This window comes from Thamnophis sirtalis, unplaced genomic scaffold (genome assembly GCF_051295495.1).
Source record: "Thamnophis sirtalis isolate CommonGarterSnake01/CBP01778 unplaced genomic scaffold, rThaSir2_p1.2 scaffold_4, whole genome shotgun sequence".
Taxonomy (NCBI): Eukaryota; Metazoa; Chordata; class Lepidosauria; order Squamata; family Natricidae; genus Thamnophis; species Thamnophis sirtalis.
In genome coordinates this window covers 97,391,869-97,413,835 of record NW_028261384.1, presented here as the reverse complement: position 1 = coordinate 97,413,835, position 21,967 = coordinate 97,391,869, and the positions used below count along the sequence as shown (strand labels likewise).

General features: G+C 38.3%; 2 protein-coding genes across 5 annotated transcripts in view; one reads left to right on the top strand and one right to left on the bottom strand.

The window, feature by feature from the left end:
- Positions 1–7,480: 7,480 nt before the first annotated feature.
- LOC106551068 (uncharacterized) lies at positions 7,481–21,600 on the top strand. Of its 3 annotated transcripts, XR_015696428.1 has the most exons (5): positions 7,481–9,032; positions 10,031–10,105; positions 11,202–11,447; positions 15,090–17,529; positions 20,974–21,600. XR_015696428.1 is itself a non-coding variant. In XM_087713515.1 (4 exons), the coding sequence occupies exons 1-4, from the start codon at positions 8,999–9,001 to the stop codon at positions 16,421–16,423; spliced, it is 1,686 nt and encodes a 561-aa protein (XP_087569641.1). In that variant the 5' UTR covers positions 7,481–8,998; the 3' UTR covers positions 16,424–19,330. The 3 variants fall into 3 exon arrangements, 2 of the variants coding, with proteins under 2 accessions (XP_087569641.1, XP_013924556.2); XM_087713515.1 differs by lacking the exon at positions 20,974–21,600 and having other exon boundaries at positions 10,034–10,105; positions 15,090–19,330; XM_014069081.2 differs by lacking the exon at positions 20,974–21,600 and having other exon boundaries at positions 15,090–19,330.
- CRHR1 (corticotropin releasing hormone receptor 1) overlaps positions 20,465–21,967 on the bottom strand; it is an 83,257-nt gene continuing 81,754 nt past the window's right edge. For both annotated transcript variants that reach the window (XM_087713516.1, XM_014069083.2), the window contains one exon: positions 20,465–20,605. In XM_087713516.1, the coding sequence (XP_087569642.1) occupies positions 20,465–20,605 (141 nt within the window). The remainder of the gene's footprint in view (positions 20,606–21,967) is intronic.

Here is a 21,967-nt window from a genome sequence, read left to right as displayed (position 1 = left end):
CACCAATTCCTGTGGCAACCAGGATCCCCTGTGAAAATTCCACTCTAGAAAAGCTTTAAAAATGTGTTTGCAACTGCTCTGCTAGAAACTACTAAAAAGCAGTATTCACAATTTCCAAGTTCCCTGAGACTGTTGAATCAAAGACATTCAAATGGGGAGAAGGGAGAAGGCAGGCAGAGACAATTTAAGGCACACCATAAAAATGAAAGCAAAAAGAGCTGAGAAGATAAATGAATTTGTGATGGGCTCTCTGGCACTCCCTTGACACCGTGGCACGACATAACCGCGGTAGACTAAAGCACGCCGACAACACCGCGGCACTAAAACTGCGATGTCAAAAGCGCGCCCACAACAGCGCGCCCACAACAGCGCGCCCACAGAAGCGCGATTTCACTTAAGGTGAGGTTTAGGGTTAGGTTTAGGGTTAGGTTTAGGGTAGGTTTAGGGTAGGTTTAGCATTAGGTTTAGGGTTAGGTTTAGGGTTATTTTTAGGGTTATGTTACAGCGCGCTTCTGTCGGCGCGCTGTTGTCGCGCAGTTTTGACGGTGTGGTTTTGTCACCGCGCTTTAGTCACACGCGCTTTAGTCTACCGCGGTTTTGTGGTGGAACCCCTTGACACTCCCTTCGCCAAATGACATTTTTTAAATTGAACATTTCCTGCTCTTGTTCCCAACTGGCTAGGCAACAGTGGATTGAATCTGATAAACTAGTATCTAGCATCACATTGCTTCAGTTTCTTTAACCCAGGACCCTCCAGAATGGTCTGGGACTACTGATCCCAGAATTCCTTACAGGGATGGCTATGGTGAAAATATGTGAAATATATTAGTTATATAGGACATAATGTTTCCTACTGAGATTTACAGTTTCGCAGTTAGGATTTTCCTTCTTTAGGCTCATGTTTTTTTTAAAAAAATTCTAGCATCCTAATGAGAGAATTTCAAAAATATATGCTGAACTTTTCAAAATAATTAAAAAACATTTAATATTAATGAGTCCCCCCCCCCCTGCATTTTTTTGACTTGGCATATTATTTCTTTGTTTCAGGAGCTTGGAAAAAAAGTGTGTTTTCAAATTTCTACAGTACAGAAAACTGAAGATGTAATTTTTTTTAGCTTAATATGCATAACCAACTTCTTAGGAATAACCTTTTCCATCTGGGCAGTCAACAACAGAACTACTTGTAAATAATTGTGTATTGGGTCTATGGCAGCTCCAAGTACCCTCCAGCTGGTTGATTGTCAGTTGCCAAAGCTGGGTGAAGAGTTTAATTTAATTAATTCATCTGGAAGGCACCAAGTTGGAAGAATGATATATTATGGTAAGGGCTGCAGAGATTTTTATTCCTCAGTGAACATATCTGTCAGTAGGAAAACCTTCGAGATTGCATTTTGAAAACTAAAGTATTTTTAAACCCTTTTTTGAACTTTGGGTCTCCCAAAGGTGTTTTTCAAGAGGCAACTGGACTTTCTGTTTTTTCTTTGAAGACATTTTGCTTCTCATCCAAGAAGCTTCTTCAGCTCTCAGTCAAGATTCAAGTTGCCTCTTGAAAAAGCATCTTTGAGCTAACCATGACCTGGATGACTGAGAATCTCCATAGACATTTGAAGCAGAGACTTAGTCACTGTTGGCAAACACAAAGACTTTGCTAAACACCAACCTGGTCAGAAGTATTCTGCTACCCAAAATGGAACAACTGTGTTCACATAGACATCTATTTCCAATTAAAAAATGGTGAAAGGCTTATTGTGAGGTCATAACACAAGTAGACCTTTTGTACTAATGTTGCACACAGGGATATCTAAGGGCCAGAGTTTGTGTTGTGATGTTTTACAAATTTAGCACTTCTTCCAAAACACCTATGTGTCTCTGGAGGGCATCCAGATCAATTATTTCCAGTGAATACTTGAGATAGAAGATACTGCAAGCAATTTTTCCATTGCTTGACCAGAAAAAGTCTATAAGAAAACAGTAACTAACCCTATATTATCATTTCATACTTGGTAAGGTTACCCTGCCACTAACCACTCTTCACATCAAGGAAGTGGCAATTCAAACCCACATTCCACATATAAAACACATATACAATTATTATTAAGACGTTGCCCCAAATGTCCTTTTAACTGTATCAGGAATGCTCAATTTCATACTGTTTGGGCATGTTTTTCTGCAAATTACTGATTGGAACCATTTACTTCCTGCTCTTTTTCACAAAGCATAGCAAAATACCTCATCTTCTCAGAGAAGGAAAATGGATGTGGGAAGCAGGGGGAAGCAGCTTCATACTCAGACAAAACCAGTGTCAAAAAGTTAATTTTCATAATTCAGTTTCAGTTCTGCCTTCTGTGCTTTTCATAGTCTGCTTCTACCTCTCTGCATTTTTCAATTTATAATGAATCTGAAAGCTGGAATTCAAATTCAACTGCATTAATGTCCCACTTCTTCTTTCCAGTCTGTAAGAACTTAAGTTGTCCTGGGTCAGCTAGACCCAATGCCTGTTTTATACCAACTGAAAGACACATAAAGGAGCACAAAGCTATCAATGACCATCAGTCACAACAGTCCCTGCAGAGGCAGTATCCTGGGGATCTCAGATAGAAAAATGCAAAAACAATTGGAAAACATGCAGGAGAGCAAGTAAAACCTGCTTCATGCACAAGGCCTCAACAATGGTGGAAGCCTGCAGTGCTACAAATAGCTCTGAAGTTAAGACGTGGCCACAAATCACTCCCAAAGCGAAAATAAAAGGAAAAAAAGAGAAATTTCATCAGTTGTAGACCCAAAAGAAAGCAGCAACTGAAGGTTCACAAGCTTGTGGTGAAATCAGTGTCAGGTCTATAAGCCCTCTGGAAACTTTAAAGAGCCATCAAAAAATAGTACAAGAAGATCATGTTGTTGGGAAAAATCTTAGGGAAGAAGACTTCTCTAATTGGTTGATAAGAAAACAGCAAAGATTTGGAAAAACTACTGGAACACATGTAGGGGAGCAAGTAAATCTTGTTTCACATAAAATGGCTAAAAATTGGAGGAAGGCTGCAGGGCGACTAGTTCCTCTGAAGGATAGCAAAAGGCCACAGGTTGCTCTCAAACAAAAATAACAGACAATGTAGAGAAAAAGGATGAGTTGAAAATCCAAAAGGAAGTGGCTACCATAATTTCAGAACCTTTTAGTGACATCAGCCTGAGTGTGTTTTTTTTAGTATATTTTATTTTCATTTTCATACACTCACATGTATACACCATACAGTATTAAACAATAATTGCATCAATTCCTCTTGTCAACAATGCCCCAGAAAATAAAGGCCCAATATACCTCTTCCACTCTCCATACACCTCTTTCTTCCACCACCCTCCAACTTTCTATCTTCCCTCCATCATCCCCCTCTACCCTACTTCCCCTCGCCCTCTACCACTCCTCTCTCCAGTTCTGCTCCCCCCCTTCTTTTTCGCCTTCCCCCCCCACCCTCTCTCCCTTCCCTCTCTACCCATCTTTCTTCTTTCCTACTCCTCCTCCCCTTGGTGTATTTCCACTATATGTTAATGTACTTGGCTTATCCTATTTTTAAAGAAAAATTAAAGAAAAACAGTATACATGTGAAGTCACATTGCATTGAGATCTAACACATCGTGTCTAGCCTAATATATATCCCTCCCTCCCCCCACCCTCCCCCCGACCTCCCACTTCCTCCCCCCCCCCGACTTCCCAGAACCCGTACACGGTATAGATTTTTAACAAACACAGTCTAAAATCTATTGAGAAAAAAGAAATAAAGAAATTAATAACATCTCTACATTGATCTTAGCTTCTTCTTGCCAAGCTAACTTTAAACAATTTAAATCATTCCTGATCTTAAGCATAGGCTAACTGGAATTTCTTGGTCCCGTATTTATTTTATATATAGTCAATCCATTTTTTCCAGTCTCGTTTATATCTCTCATTTGAGTGATCTTTAAGATATGCCGATATTTTAGCCATCTCGGCTAAATTTGTAACTTTCAATGTCCATTCTTGAGTTGTAAGCAGGTCTTCCTTCTTCCAGTATTGCGCCACCAACAGTCTTGCTGCCGTTATTAAGTGCAGGATCAAGTTAGTCTCTACCGCTGTAAAGTCAGTACTTATACCTAACAAAAATAACTGGGGAGTAAACTTTATCCTTCTTTTAAAGATATTTTGCATAATCCACCATATTTTTATCCAAAATGCCTTAACCTTTTGGCAAGTCCACCATATATGGAAATAGGTAGCATCGAGAGAACCACATCTCCAACATTTGGGTTGTAAATTCGGATACATAGAAGCCAGCTTTTTAGGATCTAAATGCCATCTATAGGACATCTTGTAAAAAATTTCTCTCAGGTTTTGAGCTTGTGTAAATTTCACATTTCTTACCCAATTTTTTTCCCATGTATCCAACATTATTGGTTCTTCAATATTTTGAGCCCACTTTACCATACAATCTTTAACTAACTCTGTTTCCGAAACTATCTGTATTAATACATTATATATCCTCTTTATATGCATTAAACTTTGATCTCTTATTTGTTTAAATAAGTTGTCCTCAATTTGGACAAGGAAGGCTTGCAGGGCGACTAGTTCCTCTGAAGGATAGCAAAAGGCCACAGGTTGCTCTCAAACAAAAATAACAGACAATGTAGAGAAAAAGGATGAGTTGAAAATCCAAAAGGAAGAGGCTACCATAATTTCAGAACCTTTTAGTGACATCAGCCTGAGTGTTAAAAACTCTATAGAACGGTTAAAGAGACATCGGACAATGGTACAGAAAGTTCATGAGCTTGGCAACAAACCAAGTGAAGAATATTTATTTGTTAGGTTGCTCACAAAGGGGGAACAATTTGCAAAAACTATTTGAAAACATGCAGGAGAGCAAGTAAAACCTGCTTCATGCACAAGGCCTCAACAATGGTGGAAGCATGCAGTGCTACAAATAGCTCTGAAGCTCAAGAAGTGGCCACAAGTCATTCTCAAAGCAAAAAAAAAGGGGGGGGGGATCTCATCAGTTGGAGATTCAAACTGTTAATTGTGACAAGAAATGTCTTAAAATGTGGCAAAATTCACTTAGCAATGGTTTCACTTAGCAACAGAAATGTTGGGCTCCATTGTGATAGTAAGTCGAGGACTACTGAAATAAATTTAATTATTGTGTTCTAGAAACCAGGAAGGGGCAGCTTTTCTGCATACACACTATATTGCAATAGTCACATTCCATAATATATTGCACGAGGCTGGAGAAACAGTATACCAAATTTCATTTCATTTACAATTAATGAATTATTAAATAGAATTAATGCAATTCCTTTATAGTCATCTCTTAATAATTTCCCTTGATTGTTAGTTCTATCCCCAGTTCAACTTTGCCAGTATCAAACTTATCTTGAGAAGCAGCCTACAAGACATACCTCAAAGATATTGCAGGTTTGATTCCAGACCACCACGATAAAGCATATACAGGTAGTCTTCTACGTATGACCACAATTGAGGCCAAAATTTATGTTGTTAAGGGAGACAGCTGTTAAGTGAATTTTGTCCCATTTTATGCCCTTTCTTGTCAGAGATGTTACATGAATCATTACAGCGGCTAAGTTAGTGACATGGTTATTAAGTAAATCTGGCTTCCCCATTGACTTTGCTTGCCAGAACCGTGACCCGTCAAAACCGCGGTCCACTAAAGCGCGCCCTTTTAAAGCGCGTACCTGACGTCATCAGCAGCGCGACAAATAAAATTAAAAATAAATTAAATTAAAATTAAAATAAAATTAAAGCAAGCCGATTCACATAAAGGTAAGGGTTAGGTTTAGGGTTAGGGTTAGGTTTAGGGTTACGTTAAGCGTTAGGGTTAGGTTTAGGGTTAGGTTAAGGGTTAGCGTTAGGTTTAGCATTAGGTTAAGGGTTAGGTTTAGGGTTAGGTTAAGGGTTAGGCTTAGGGTTAGGTTTAGGGTTAGGTTTGGGGGGTTAGGTTTAGATTTACGCGTTAATTTTAAGTTTACCGCTCACAGCGTGCTGTTTTCGTCGCGCTGTGATGACGTCACGTACGCGCTTTCGTCGAGCGCGCTTTAGTCTACCACGGTTTTGTGGTGGAACTGCCAGAAGATTGCAAAAGGTGAACACATGATCCTGGGGCAACTGTCATAAATATGAATCAGTTGCCATGCATCTGAATGTTGATCATGTGGCTGTGGAGATGCTGCAGTGGTCATAAGCATAAAAATGGTTATACATCACTTTTTTTGGTGCCACTGTAACTTTGAACAGTCATTAAATTAATGTTGTAAGTTAAGAGCTACCTATGCCAATATAGTCAAACATACAAATCATTTGTTTTCTCAATGCATATAAAAGTTATGTTTACTTTACACTCTACTGTAGTCTATTAAATTTGCAATGGCTTTATGTCTAAACAATATAGACTCCTCTATTTAAAGCATTTTATTGTTAAAAAGGTAATCATCATCTGAGCCAGAATAGAATAGGAATAGAATTCTTTCTACTCTTTTTGCTGATGGAAGGCCTTGTAATGCAATATTAATTTATGTGAAGTGCAACAAACCAAAGTTCAAAAAACAAAGTATGCCTGTACACTTGTCTATATCGTTTCTAATCCCATTAGCTTTTTTTCTCCCAATTACACTATCTGGAAAAAAGTGAAGTCGCATATATACTCCGGGGGGGGGGGGATATATGCCTTCACAGAGGTTGTAGAACTACCATTCCCAGCATTCTTTACCATGTGTCCAGCTGGCTGTGGCTCTTAGTATTTGTAGTATACAGCATCAGGGATATCGTATCCCTTTTTAGTTTTCAGAAGCACAGAAGGGGAGCGAGGCTTAGAGAAGAAAGAGATACATCAACCACAAGAGGGCCCTGCTTTGAGGCCGACCGCGGGAAAAGAAGGACTTCTCTCTTTTTTCTCTTTCCTTCTTTTCTCCAGCCAGGATGTGGAACTGAGCTTCCTGGATCTTGCAGCTGATTTGCCTAAGTCCCCTCTCTTTTATCCTAACTCCCCGCAAGGGAGATGGGTGGGGGGGCTTTCTAACCGTCCATCACCATTCCCGTGCAGGCGCCAGACGCTGTAGTCTGTGCCTGACTGCAGGTAAACCTTGTGAAACAACGTAAGGGGTGAGAGGGAAGCATACAAGAATCGGGGCTCTTCGGCCCCTAGCCGGACTGCCTCCCCTTCGCAGCGTTAGATCCGATGCACATGGAGGAAACAATGGAGGCTATGCGGGATATAGATAGACTTTGGCCTGGGATTGATGTCCCGTTTTCTTGCCTGGACGTTCAGATCTGCACGCAGATCTTGGGCTGGGGATGCCCAGAGGAAGGGACAATACTGTAGTGCCACATGAGGATGGGTTACTTTGATGGAGGAAGGGGATGAGGAGGGTCCAGCGTCAATCGCCTTTTGCAATCTTTTCCGTTCCCTTGAGCTCATCTTCAAAGATATGTTTGTGTGTGTGTGTGTGAGAGAGAGAGAATAAATATATTTAAATATATTAAATATAATATAATATATAATATAATAAATTATATTTAATTAGAATTTAATCTAATATATAATTTAGATCTTCTTGTGCCAAAACATTGTGTTCTACCCAGGATTATCTTAAGTAAAGATGGGCAGCTATACAAATCTTCTAAATCAATAACTTCAGAGTTCTTGGTGCCACCTGTGATACGCCTATTCATTAGTATACATATATTACCCCATATTGTGGAACAGTTTGTTTCCATGGGATGTGTAATATATCTGGAAGCTTCGCTTTTGGGAGATGTTTAATATTGGTCCTTAAAACTTCGCTTTGGGGAGTTGTTTAGTATAAGTCCTTAAAGTAAACTCTGTATATTTGAAAAAGCAAATTTTAATCTATGAGAGCTTTATCAGATAATTGCCTTTACTACAAGAGACTAATTCAGTTGTTCCACTGGAATTTTCACAGCATGCAGTCTCTTTATTTTTTTTAAATAAATGCCTACAGTATTGTTTTTCTCTGACAAAAAATTAAAATTTAGCCGTTTAGATGTGATAAATGATACAAATATCATTAGACATAAATAATTTATGTCTAAAGATAATTTTTAGAACAGAGGATTTAAGGACTGCCCCAGATCTGGGATATTTATAATTTATAAGTTTGCATTAAAATGTATTTTTGAAAGCATTTATTCTAAAAGTAAACATATTTTGCTGCTATATTCATGTTTAGGGCAGTAAACTTATTTTCTATAGTTTACATTCAACCTTATGATATTGCTCCTTTTTTCTTTTCTAAGAACAGGGTCCACAGTTCTCAGAGGACAGAAAAAAAAATCTTCCCAAGTTACTGTCCCCAAAATGTATTCAGAGCACAACTCCAATTAATCCACTGACTAAGAACCTGGGTTTGTATATTCCAGTATATATGAAGTTCAACAGAATCAAGATGGCTGTTTTAAGCCTAATATGATTGGGAGGAAATCCTTATTTATGAAACATGTGAAAACAGCATCAGTAGAATATATGCTATGTGGGCCTGCATATCTAGAGCGTGGGTGTGCATCTGTTCGCTCTCACATAGTTCATCCTTTCAATTTAAAAGGGGCATAGAACTACCTTATGGGAGAATATAATCTTCAATTTTATGCAAAACCCTCAAGCAGTATTTTCTCTTAGTGTCCTGCTTTTTGCTTTCTATGCTTCCCATGTAAGTCTGCCTGTCTGTCTCTATCCATCTGTCCATCCACCCATCCATCCATCTTCTATTTATATGTGGCCCATCTCATTCTGAAAAGCTATTCTTGATCTAGACTTCTGGTAGTAATCTAAATTACTATTATACATCTGATTGCCAAGATCACTGAAGTGACACTCAGTGATTTCTGTGACAAACAGATTCTTCAATTACTTTTTATTTGATTTAAGCACTCTCTGCAGCTTCTTGTGAGAGACAAAGGAAAAAAATCTTCCAGAACTTTAGAAAGGAAATTCTTCTGTGGACCAACATGCAGGAGAGCTATGAAACTGTTATCTCATTGGGTAAGAGATCCGATTTCTTCAAATTTCAATGCTACACTAGAACTTCACCCTCAGCTGCGTGTTCTTATAACAAATTGGGAAAGTATTAATATCATTTCAGTTATAAGTAAAATTGAAGCCAAATAAGATCTACTCATGGAAAGTTTCAGAGTAAGTAGTTAAAGCTTGAAAAGTTCATAAGTAGTTAAATCTTGAAAATGAGCATTGATTTGTCTGTGGAGCCACATAGCAATCAGACTAATGGGTGCTATGCCTTGTAAGAACAATTTAAAAGATTTTAAAGACAGGCAAGTAAAAAAATTGTGTGATGGTACCAAATTGTGGCATGTGACTGAAAATTTTGGTGCAATAGCATATTCTTTAAATTCTAGCATTTCTCAATGTAATTGAGGCAGGATTGTACTAAGACAGAAGAATTATTATTCTTGAACAATCAAACTTAAAGGCTACTAAAATAAAATAAAGCACTTGAATGGAGAGTTCAAAATGTGCTGCTTGTAAGGAATCACCTTCTGCATAAGAAAGAATCCTACGTGTGTCATCTTGTGTGGTTAACACAGACCAGTATCCTTGTGGGTTACTCCTTATGGATATGATACTCAAGGTGCATAGATGCCTTGAGGTTGCCTTTGAGTATTTGGACTAGATCATCCTTCCTGGTTATCCACTGGCTGGCAACTAACAGGAATTGTAGCCCCAGTGCTTATAGAAGGAACCAGACTGTTCACCTCTGTCTTTGAAGATATTCCCCAGATTTCCCAACAGTTGCTTGTTACATGGGGGAGGATGATTAATGAAGGGCAAAAAAGATAATAGGTACAAAGCACAGAGTTGCATTTCCAGCACTAACTTTCAGAGAATCTAAAAGCTTATCAATTAAATGCTAATTGTTCTTACTGAGAAAATCTACATAAACTGCCAGTGCCCTTCAGATGTTCTCAGAATACAATATTAAGCCAGCTCAGTAAATGTGTTTTCTTCTGCATTTTTTTTTTTAGCAGAAGAACTTGCCATAAGCTGGCCTCGGATAACTGCCTTTACAGAGATTCGAGGACGCCAAGGTTTGGCCCCTGGTAAGACCTTTAAGAAAAGCCACGGGTGATTTTTGCTGAGTGGATCCTAAAGAGTTCTCCATCTCCAAATTGTGAGGATTGTGACCACAAGTCCATATAAAACAATCAAAAGCCTTGCATGGAGTCCTTCCAGAAGTTACTGCAACATTATATAAGTTAATGTGGTAGAGAGGGAAGTAATTAAATAATCATTAAGAGCCATGGTGGCATAGTGGTTAGAATGTAGCATTGCAGACTAACTCTGCCCACAGCCTGAAGTTCGATCCTGACCAATTCAAAGTTGGCTTAGTTTTCCATCCTTCCAAAATCAGTAAAATGAGGACCCAGATTGTTGGGGGCAATATGCTGACATTTGTAAACCATTCATAAAGTGCTATAAAGCAATATGTAGCAGTATATATGTCTAAGTACTATTAATATAAATAGGTTCATGACTGAAATAAATATTTGCATTAATTTTATATTACATGTAAAATTCCTTTTAAAAATGTTCCAGGGTGTTGATATATGGATTCCATCAATGAAAGGTTAAGGATAGATTATAGACCGAGGGTCACTGATATTCTCCATTTGTAAAGGATTGTGATCTGGATCATTGGCTACACTAGTAAATCTAATGGGAGTGGCAGTCAATTATAAGTACTGTAATCAAATTGAGAACAAAAAGAACTTTGCTCAACAATAGGTTATCCAAACTGAGAAGATAGCATATTTTGAGCTTTAGAACAATCAGTCACAAAAGGTTTGGGTAAATAGAACTTCATGTTTCCACGAACCAAGATGATTCTGATCTCTTATACGACTTTTCCAGACCTTTACAGATTTTTTTTTTTAAGTAACATCCTTGCTGGAGTGGCTAATGTGAAATCAGGTAACTGATCTGAATCTTGCTCTACTTAATAAAGATATATTCTACAATATCAACTTTTTATCCTTATTTTCTGGAAGCTGGAAAAAATGCAGATTAGATCAAAGTAACACACCCATCTCTTTCCCCCCCTCCTTTCTGCTTGTTTGTTTTTATGTTTTCTGTTGTATTCTCTTTGCTGCAGGATTTCTGTAGAAATATTGTATTGTTTTTCCTTTCTCTTCATAGGCTTAGAAATAGAACCTGAGCAAGGGCAGCTGGCTCCTTTGCAGGGCGAGGCAGAAGCAACTACAGATGGGTCAAGTGGGGAAGGGATCCTTCCAGACATTCGTAGGCAACTTGGGGTAATTCTGCAAACTATAGGGAAGGCTCAAGTGGAGAAGATGCTCAAGGAGTTGGTGAAGGAGCAGGAGCAGGAGCAGCAGAGAAGAGTCAGGCGGCGGAAAAGAATGAGCAGGAGCCCTCGACATGGAGGTAGGTATTTTGTTGGAGCACGCAAGACTTTAAGTGTGGCTTTAAAGAGAGAGAAAAAATCCCCAGCAAATTGGATCTGATTTTCCCTCATTTAAATTGGCAATATTAGTGAAATCACAGCCATGCTTCTTGCAGCCCTTTGAGAACATATGTATATCTATCCAACTTATTAATCTAACTCTTGGATAAAAATATTGCCTATCCTGTCTTAAGTATTAAAAGTTTAAAAACAATATTACATTTTACATTCTAAAATCACTGTTGTTTATGTCATTTACATTTTTGTTTTCTCTGAGAAGATCTCCTCTAATTGAATCTCTACAGCAGCAAAAATGACATTGATTGAGGGAGCACAAGGAGAGAGAGATGCCCCTGCCTACTCCTGTATCCACACTCTTAGGATGTATAGTCAAGCTCACATAGATTGGGGCAATGATAGTGTGTGGGTTTTTTGGATTTTCTTTCTTGGTTTTTTTGGCATTTGGCCTCTGAACACAACCAGATTGAAATTGAAATGAAACACTCAAGATGTGAGCAAAGTGAAAACTTTCAGCTTTAATTCAAGGAGTTTGACAAAATTGTGGCATTAACTACTGAGAATGATTAAGTGAGTTGGACCTCATTTTACAGCTTTTTTTGCTGTGGTTTTTAAGTGAATCACTGCAGTTGTTAAGTGAATGACATGGTCATCAAGTGAACCCATCTTTTCCCATTGACTTTGCTTGTTGAAAGCCAACTGGAAAGGTTGTACATATGACCACATGACTTCAGGATGTGTTGGTTGCAGAGTCTTCCCAAGATGGCATCCTGACTCAGCAGGACACTCTTTCCCTGCGTACAAATGGCTGGTTTTGCTGCCAAAACTGGCTCTTTTGGCAGCACACTTCACAGATTTGGTAAATGAATTCTAAGAAAGATTTGGATTTTAAAGACTCAGAGTTGGTAGAATTGACCAGTTATGAACTCAACTTTTTCAAGAAGTTTGAGGAAGATTGGGAAATGGATTTATCATACCCAATTGGAAAACAAATATTAAGAGACATTATGTAATTTACAGGAGACCTTTTTTACAACAAATGCTGTGGTGATATACACAGCAGGAACTTATGATTTTGGGGAATAAAATCCAATTGTTAAGAAAGATCCCAATTAATAGCTTAAGGAAAAGCCTCATTCTTAAGAATCAATCCAGGATATTGGATCTTGGATGGACCAGAGACAATGGCCCTGGTGACTTATGGTAGATCAGAAGCTGTTGTGGACTTTCTGCATGTGAAATACAATAAATAGACTGTTAACAGAGATTTTTGAAGTTTAATTTAGTTGTTGGTTTTACCCAGGGGTCCTCAAGCTTTTTAAACAGGGCCAATTCATAGTCCCTCAGACTGTTGGGGGGGCCAGGCCAGCTGGATGAGCATGGCTAAGAGGTCATGTGACTGGGTGGGCATGGCTAAGTGGTCATGTGACTGGGTGGGCATGGCCAATATAGTAGTCTATTAAACAATACACACAAAAGAAACTTTGATTTGTTATGCTCCTGGGGGTGGAAAGCAGGTTAGTGATGTGGCTGCTTTGGGGGGGGGGGCTGTGAGGGACTTCTGTTTCCCTCTCTCCCTCCCCCCTCTCCCTGCCCCCTCTCTCCCTCTCTCTCCCTCTCCCTCTCCTGGTTTTACCTGTTAACTATGTTTCCATAGAGTAGATAGATGTCAGGCTAACTGGGTTGGGTAAATATTGTTCTAGAAATTTGTAAATTGAAGTTATCTTATCAGAATTAAATGGCGGGGGGGGGGGATTTATGTAAGTCTTTTTTTATTTTATTTTATGCACTCTTTTTTGTGTACTCTTTATTTTATTTACTTTTTGGGAGTTTGTATTTTAATGTTTTGAATAAAAATAATTCATTGCAAAAATAAACATATATGCCAGATGTGAAGCACACAAATTTTGATCATGGGCCCGTGGAGATGAGTGATAGTCATAACTTTGAGGATTGGTCATAAGTATATTTTTCAGTGCCGTAACTTCGAACAGGCACTAATATGTATGGTTATAAGTCAGGAACTACCTATAGTTATGACATTAATGATTTTTTTAGTGATTTTGTTTTTCAGTGAGTTATATGTTGTATAAGTTATTTTATTTTGTTTTTGTAAACCACTTAGATTTTTTTAAATAATAAAAGCACGTTATAAATAAGTGAATCAATAAATTCCTATGGAATAGGCTGATCTGATAAATTCTTGTGAAATAGGCTGATCTGAGAGAAACAGCTAATATCAAATCAGTCAGTTAACTGTATGGTCAAGCAGTGATAGAACCTCCAAGTCCATATCTAACACTTTAAAGTATTTATTCATATTTATTTATTTGTTCATTTATTTGTTTGTTTATTATTTAATTTAGGCAGCTTACAACAATAAAAAAGGAGAAATGAAAAGAGTATAAACAAAACAAAAGTACAACAATAGAACAATAAAATAAACAATGAAAAAGAACACAACGAGAATATATCAATATGATAGCAAAGGATGGATGGGTGGAGAGTAGAGAACAGGGGGAAGGAAGGAGAAGGAATCTGCCATCAATCCAGCAGCCATCTCCAGCATATAACTTCCCCATTTGGACTACAGGCCAACAAGCAGAGGAAAGATAGGAGGGTGGAGGCAAATCTTACCTTACGAAAGGTGTGTGTGTGTGTATTCTAAATATATTTATATAAATATTTTATATATATTCCAAACATACACAAAACTATCTATGATTTGGACCTATTTCTCCATATTAAGGAATCATCTTGGCTTCCATGGTTTGAAGCTTCTTACCCCTAGCCCCAACTATCCTTTCTTCCTATTAATAGTAAAACAGGAAAAAAGTTCACTGCTGATGTATGTACTGCATTCTTTTTATCCTTTCTTCAGACATTCCTTCCTTTAGCCTGCCTTCTGTTCCCTGATTCCTCAATCCCTTTCTTTATGTAATATAAAATGATGGATATATTTAGATTTACTGAATCCTTGCCAGTTACGGACTGCCATATATGAAAGCAGAATTTACTTTTTACATAAAGCAAAATCTTAATAATAATAGTAATAGAATAATAATAAACTTTACAATTGCCTGTTTCTGTGGTATGGTGAAGAAGAATGATGGAAAAATCACATATAGTATTATGAAAATACAACTTATTTAGCAATACTCTGTGGATTTGGTTGGGATGGTGAGGAATTCAGACTTCTGAGCTAAAACTGATTAAGAAACCTAATTTTTAACTTAAAAATCTTCATCAGATAGACCAATTGTAGACTCATTAATGTTTGACAATTTCTGGGCTCTGAACTGAAGGTATTTACTGCTTGAGTTATTTTAATTGAAATCTGAGGGATTGAATCTGAATCTTTTGTAATCTAATACACCAAAATAACTAGGGGTATTCTCGTAAACATGTAGAGGAGGGAACCTCATAGATGGGGAACTATGATGCTCCAAACATTGCTGAACCTCTCCTCCAGTCTATCACAGCCAGAATGGCCATTGATTGTGTTAATGAGAACTGATTTTCTACCAGTATCTTGGAGGTCAAATGTTTCCACCCATGTTTATTCTCCAGGAGGCTGAACTATAACTACATTTCTGTTTCAACAGGTGGTGAAACAGCGGAACAAAGTAACTTGGAGACTTCAAGGGATCTTCAGACTGGAACAGTGGAAGGACCAGCTGTGCTATCCAGAAAACCATTTGGGAATGAAGTGCAAGGTTCCATCAAATGTCCAGGGCTGGCAGGACCAAAGCAACCCAAGATGATTCGTGGTGACATGAGAGGGTATAAGAATAATCCTGCCCAGCAAAATCCTCTAGGAACAAGATGGGGAGCGGAACCTAGAGAGAATGTTAACCGCAGTCCATTTTCAAACATGAGCCATGACTCCCAGGAAGCTGGGAGAATCTGCCCATCTTTCGTTGAAAGACCCCAGTTCTTAGGATGGCAGAAGCCCCATTACACACAAAGGCGTCAGCGTTTACCTGCAGGGGAGAAGCCCCATCACTGTGGATTATGCAGGAGAACTGTTGTGATCCCACCATTAAGACCTAACTCCCCTCATAATTCTGCATTGATTCCTTTCTTGAATTCTGCCTCTGAATTTTCTTCTGCCTTGACTCTGAATTCTGTAGGGCCACTGAATACCCAGGCTCTGCCAGGTAACCCAGCTTCTGCCCAGTCTCAAAAACCTCATGCCTGTGAGGAATGTGGCAAACGATTCAGAATCCTAGCAAACTTGGAACGGCATCAGCAGCGTCATGCAGCAGAAAAACCACACCAGTGCAGAGACTGTGGGCGCCGTTTCCGCTGGGGTTGTCACTTAGAGCGCCATAGGCGATCACGCCGCTGTGTGGAATGTGGTGGAGGCCTTGCAACACCACCTCCACCCCCAACTCCACCTCCAGAACCTGACCGACCTTATTCCTGTGGGGAGTGTGGGAGGCGGTTTACACAGCGCTCAGCGCTCAGCAAACATAGGCGACTGCACTCAGGGGAGCGTCCCTATGGATGTATAGAGTGTGGGAAACGTTTCCTGCAACGCTCTGACCTCACTATTCACATCCGCTCACATTCTGGTGAGCAACCCTATGCTTGCACAGAGTGCGGACGGCGCTTTAGTGTCAGTTCAAATCTCAGCAAACACAGACGCATGCATCGGGGAGAGCGCCCTCATGCATGTTCTGTCTGCTCTAAACGCTTCCTGCAGCGCTCAGAACTCCTTATCCACCAGCGTGCTCACACTGGGGAGCGTCCCTATCCATGCACAGCTTGTGGAAAGCGCTTTGCTCGCCGGGCTCATCTTAAACGCCACCAGCGAACCCATGGGGGAATGCCTGCCACAGCTACTGCATCTCGGCACCAGAATGCTCATCTTTTCATTGCTCCCTCACCAGATGCTATGTCCTTCGTCAACATCAACAGCATGAATCTTGCGTGACTGATGTCCTTAAATCATATGCTTAAGCCAATACAGTTGCCTGTGCTCTCTTTAGGATGTCTTCCCTTCTGCTCATAGAATTTTTGCTGGGAACAATCTTGAGTTCAGATTAGCCCATAGAAACAGAATCGTATTAGCCCCTTATCCTTGTCTGTTTGGAGGCTTGGCAGTTTTTTCTGCTTGGACCTCCTTAGAACTTCTGTGTTTGCCCTTATATTATAGGGTACGGAGCCAGTGAAATTATTCATGATCATCTGCTACATTCCCTTACTTGTTGATTTATCTTGGTAATACCATTAGGGTGTCAAGTTTGACAAGTCTGAAGAGGAAAGACACAATAATTTTACTGTCCAAAGTTAACTGCAGTTCATTGATGCAAGTAATTATGTCTTGCAAACCATAGTCATAACAGGCATTTATTACAGATTCACAGATGTAGTTCTTTTTTCTCTTGAAATGGTCCATTACATGATTCTCCTTGTCTTCCCTATTTTTGAAAATTTAAACAGTTCCCAACATTACCCCTGGCCACAAATCTCATTTTGAGCAGATTTGTTGTTTCTTTTGATGGGAAAGAAATCCAAATAGGCTTCTCTGAAGGACTTTGAACTCATTACCTGTAGACAAAAAATGACATACTTCTTGTTGAATCTACAGTTTATATTAGAATAGACATATTGTAACAGTCAGTCTATAACTGATTGAGTTGGATGCATTTTATGTCAAGGTGGTCTATGCTTCTACAGCTCCAAAGGATGATCAGGTCCAAGCATTGGATGATCCAGAACTCTCATGAGAGAACAGCAGTTAAGAATCAGGAAACAGAGTGGTGTTGTGATTTGGGCCTCACAGCTATTTGTGGAATTTGGAAAAAGATGAGCCATGCCTTCAAAAATGTTATTGGTGCTCTTTCACCATCTGCTCCTGAGAGAGCAAAGTTGGAACTGTCTGTTGTTGAGAATTCTGGACTGGAGCATTTTAGAATGGAGAGAGTCTGCTTGCTACATCTACTGGTGATTCAGCCAGCTTTGAAGAGAATGGTAAAGTTGCTGCTGTGTAAGGACAACAATATTTTGGTACACACTACTGTGACAGGCAACTCCCAGGTATATTATTATTTACCAGGCCAATGTTATAGTTCCAGCTTGTATATTCTTAATATATGTAGGGCTGGCATTTTGTTTTCCATCATAAAGTTGGCCGTGGCCTCTAGGTTGCAGAAGCAATTAATATCTGATTTAAGACTAATGCAGTAGAATCTATATTATTTTTTTTAACCATGTATTTTCTTTTAAACCACATAGTTGAATTCCAGAACGTACACATATATGAACAAAATAGAATATTTTGCAACACACTTCCACAGAAGCTATTTTGCATCTTTCATATTATAACAAGTATTTTGGGTTGAGGTCATAGGCTCAAAATGGTTTGGAGCCTTCTCCATTCAATAACTCTGAACACCAGGAAACTCATGAAGATATGAAACATAAAAATTTTGCATATGCAGTTTTTTATCCTAGTGCGCATTACATCTTACCCAGTGCAGATCTGTTCTTTTCCAGGCCTGCATGTTGTTTGAAAGCATGCATGGGGAAATACGTTGGCATGACCTCACCATGTTGCATGTTGCAAGAAACAGTCAACAGGTTAGGCAGACTAGCTTGGATGAGTGCTGGAATTGGATTCCATTGCCTCAGTAGTGGGCTAATCTGATTTACAAATGGCAAATATACATGTCCCAGGATTATGATGCAAGATTGAATTTGGGTTGGTCACTGGGAGCAGAGATTATTCTTTGAAGCTTTCAGACTCATGCTAGCATCCATCTTCAAACATAGACAGACTTAAGACTGACTCTAGACTCTTTAGACTAATCTGATTTAGCAATAGCTATTTTGACAAACCTTTTTAAAAGATGAGTGATTGATTGCTACTTTATTCAGTTTATTAAGAATGACCAGAAAATGGTTGCTGATTAGGTAGCTGGGCATTACAAAGTCTTGGGGAAAGAATAGCATTTGGATATTGATAGAGAAATAGAGAGGAGGGAATTGTTAATAACTCTTTGGGTCTGTAATTTTTTAATCACTCCTAGTGGGTCACACTGTCAATGGATATTACCTTTCCTGGATATTTTTTGAAACATGTTAGAACACGTTTGATAGGTTTTACCTGTTGCAAGGCTGTTGAATCAGACATATTACTAAAACGGCTTTTATATTCAGCCGGGCAGTACTTGAAGAGCTCTGATAAACAATTTAAATGTTCCAGATTTACATACCTTTTGATCTCTACACTACCGGTGATTAAGTAGACATTGGCTTGGACCTCCGTCATCTGAGCCTTTTCCCTTTCTCTCTTTTTGCATTAGGCATATCACAAAAATTGTTGGCTTAATAATCTTTGCCTTAGTAAATAAAAATTTATACTTGTCTATTTTAATTTTAAGAACTAGATATTATGGAACAAGAATTGGCTCCTCTACAAAATTTCTATATTACTAAAACTCTTTCTTATGACTTTTAACTGATCAAAGCATCATAGAGCAATTTTTTGAGCCCAGATATCTCAAATGGGTTAATTTACAGAATGTGTCCAAAGTATGAGATCCATCACTTCTGTGGGAATTAAATTTGGGGAAGTTGTGCTTGATTGAGTACTGCTGGGTTATTGCGATTGTCATGGAATGTTGAAAAAGGATATTTTGGCATTTTCTGATGATCCCTGCCAGATTTCCACAAGGAAACTCAATGCAGAAGTCAGTAGGAAGTCAGAAGTTGTTCCTATTCCCGCTTCTTTTTTTGCCTACCCTTGTTTAGGTAAAGAAATATCTCTGAAATGATGACCCAAAGGGGCATGGGTTGTCTAGAAACATACATACATACATAAATACATACATACATACATGCACGCACACACACACACTCCAACAAAAATGCCGATGATGCAGGAGCTATTTTTATGGGAATTGTGGCTCAAGACACAGAAAATAAAACATTCAAGTGAAGACTTCTGAATGTTAACCCAAATTCTGCAGAAAGCTGTATTCCTGTATTTACAATTAAAATTCTCCTATAAATTTCTAATCATAGCAAAGATAGTATTTTCTTTTGATTACACCCACACACACACATGCACACACACACACACATACACACAATAAAATTGCAAGCTAGGATAAAGGATAGTACTGTTCTTTATTAAGAGATACCAAAAGGAATGCATTATTGTCCCACTCCATTTTGGGGCTCAAATAGGCTGTCTATGGTGAAAATCAGGTAATATTATCTGGATCATGGAACAAATAGGTTAGTCATCATCTTGAATGAGTGTCCACCAGGCTTCAGATCTTTGGCATCACCTGCAGCAGATTTAGATGAGGAAGAACATGGGAACAGCTCTACTTTCTCTTACCACCTAAATCTTCATATAGGAGTCAAATAGAAGTCCTAAGGATATTTACTAAGGGAGTTTACATAACGGCAGTGTCCGGCAGTTCTATTTATTCCACAGAATCAAGATGCATGGTCCTGAATGTGAGATTTGTGCCTTTGCCTTGTAGTGTACATTATCTTAATGAACTCATAAGTCCTTTTAAAAAAAGCCTTTTATGTGCACCATGTGAGACAATATTCCAGGTTTAATCTTGATGCATTTGGTTTTGCTTATTGCTCACCAATTCCAACTGGGGATAATCTGCTAACTTTCTTTCTGCAGCACTTGTGATAAACATCTTCCAAACTAGTAAACAAATAGAGCAAAAAATCTTCAGGTGTGTTGGAAAATAAAATAGGCCATAACATTTTTTTTGGGGGGGGGGGGGGAGAATGGAACGTTGTGGTTGTAGGCCTTGGAGTTCCTCTTGTTTCAAAACCACTTGGTTTGCAAAGACTTGCAGTTCCAATCTCACAAAGATTCCCTTCCAATGCAAACAGTGTCTACCATAAAATGTCTGCAAAATGCGGACAAAATATCTTGGCCTTTCCTAAACTGTGACTTAGGAAAGGCAGTAAATTTTTTCTCCCTAAACTTTGATTCTCAGAGAGCAGTTGATTGCTTGATGCTGTGGAAACTGACACGAGTTGGGGATGTAGGAATGGACATGGCCCTTGCTACTCGGGCACGGATGGAGTGTTTGTCCTGCCATCGGTGCCATCTCTTTCGTACTGCAGAACGGACCTAAAAAATAATAACAAAAAAAAATAAACATTATTACTTCCCAATTTCTCCTTTGAAAGGAAATCCAGATTGAATGAAGATGTAAGGCCATTCTAGATTTATTGTAGCAGCCTTGGGTGGTCTCGTGAGTTTTGGAAGCATTTCAACCCAAAATATGGTCACATTGATTAAAGATGATGAAATTTATTTTACAGTAAAAACCCCAAAGGCCAGGGTTTTTAGATCACAATCTGTACAAAAATAGTAAAAGGTGTATTGTGAATCCTTATCATTCAGAAGCGCAAAACCACAGTATAATCTGTAATGAGTGTCTTTATCAAAAAGAAATGTATGAAGTGTCCACATGTGAAAAATTCTTATTTTCTCAGGATACTTATGCAAATAACTAAAGAAATTTTGTTTAATTAATGTTGGCTGACGATTCTGAAAGAAAAAACAATCTTCCAGAGAAAATTTCAGTCCCAGAAATCACATTCCTGAGGATTCTCTGCAGCAATGGTAAGTTTACTCATTAATTCACCTAAAGTTGGTTATACAACAAGTGGGTCCTTTGAGATAAAATAGATATCATAGCATATTTTCCAGCTGATTAAAAATGATGATAGAAGTAGGATCCAATTTGAAAAAATAAAATAAAAGATTTGCTGTATCACAAACAATGGCTGAAATTGATTTCTTGATAACTAAGCTGTAGGGAGGCAAGATACAGAAGGAAGAAAAAGTTCTTGCCCTTTAAGTTTGACACAGATATTCTTCAGGAATAAGTGTTCCTTGTTCAGACATAAAACTATCAGTGTGCAGTTTATCTTATTTTGATTTTCTTTAGGCCAATTTTGCATGCTAATTTACCATTCTGGTTGAGAATTCCCATATAATACAAGATTGAAAAGGACTATTCTAGACATTATATCAATCTTAAAAGCTGGAAATAAAATATTTGGAGAAGAAAAAACTCAAGGAACTCTTCTCATCTTAAAATTGTTTTCAATTTTTTAAAAAAGTTTTCATTTATATCTTCACCTTGCAATTGTCTAAAAAGTATTAAAGATATGCCTTAATTTAATAATGGTGTTAAATTTATCATATTTATGCCAACCAGAATGTCCTTAGAGATCATTATCTTCAAAGGTTTCCACAAAAAGAACATTTAAATACTAAAAGACAATTGAATTTAAATTTCAAAAATTAAACCAACATTTGAAACTTCAAAAGATTAATTTCTTCCTACTTCCTTTGCTATATTCTGAGTTTTATGAATCTAAAATAGTAGCTCTCAATTGTGTCAAAGAAAGCTTAGACTATTTTTTTAAAAAAGATATCCTTAGTGGCATGCAAGGTAATAACCAACCTCTTTTTTCCTTC

What these genes read in the sequence shown, in the direction of transcription:
- LOC106551068 (XM_014069081.2), top strand. Translation starts at nt 8,999, where the DNA reads ATGCAGGAGAGCTATGAAACTGTTATCTCATTGG. An exon ending in ACGCCAAGGTTTGGCCCCTG is followed by an intron (nt 10,106 to 11,201) that starts GTAAGACCTTTA and finishes TTCTCTTCATAG; the next exon opens with GCTTAGAAATAGAACCTGAG. An exon ending in CAGGAGCCCTCGACATGGAG is followed by an intron (nt 11,448 to 15,089) that starts GTAGGTATTTTG and finishes CTGTTTCAACAG; the next exon opens with GTGGTGAAACAGCGGAACAA.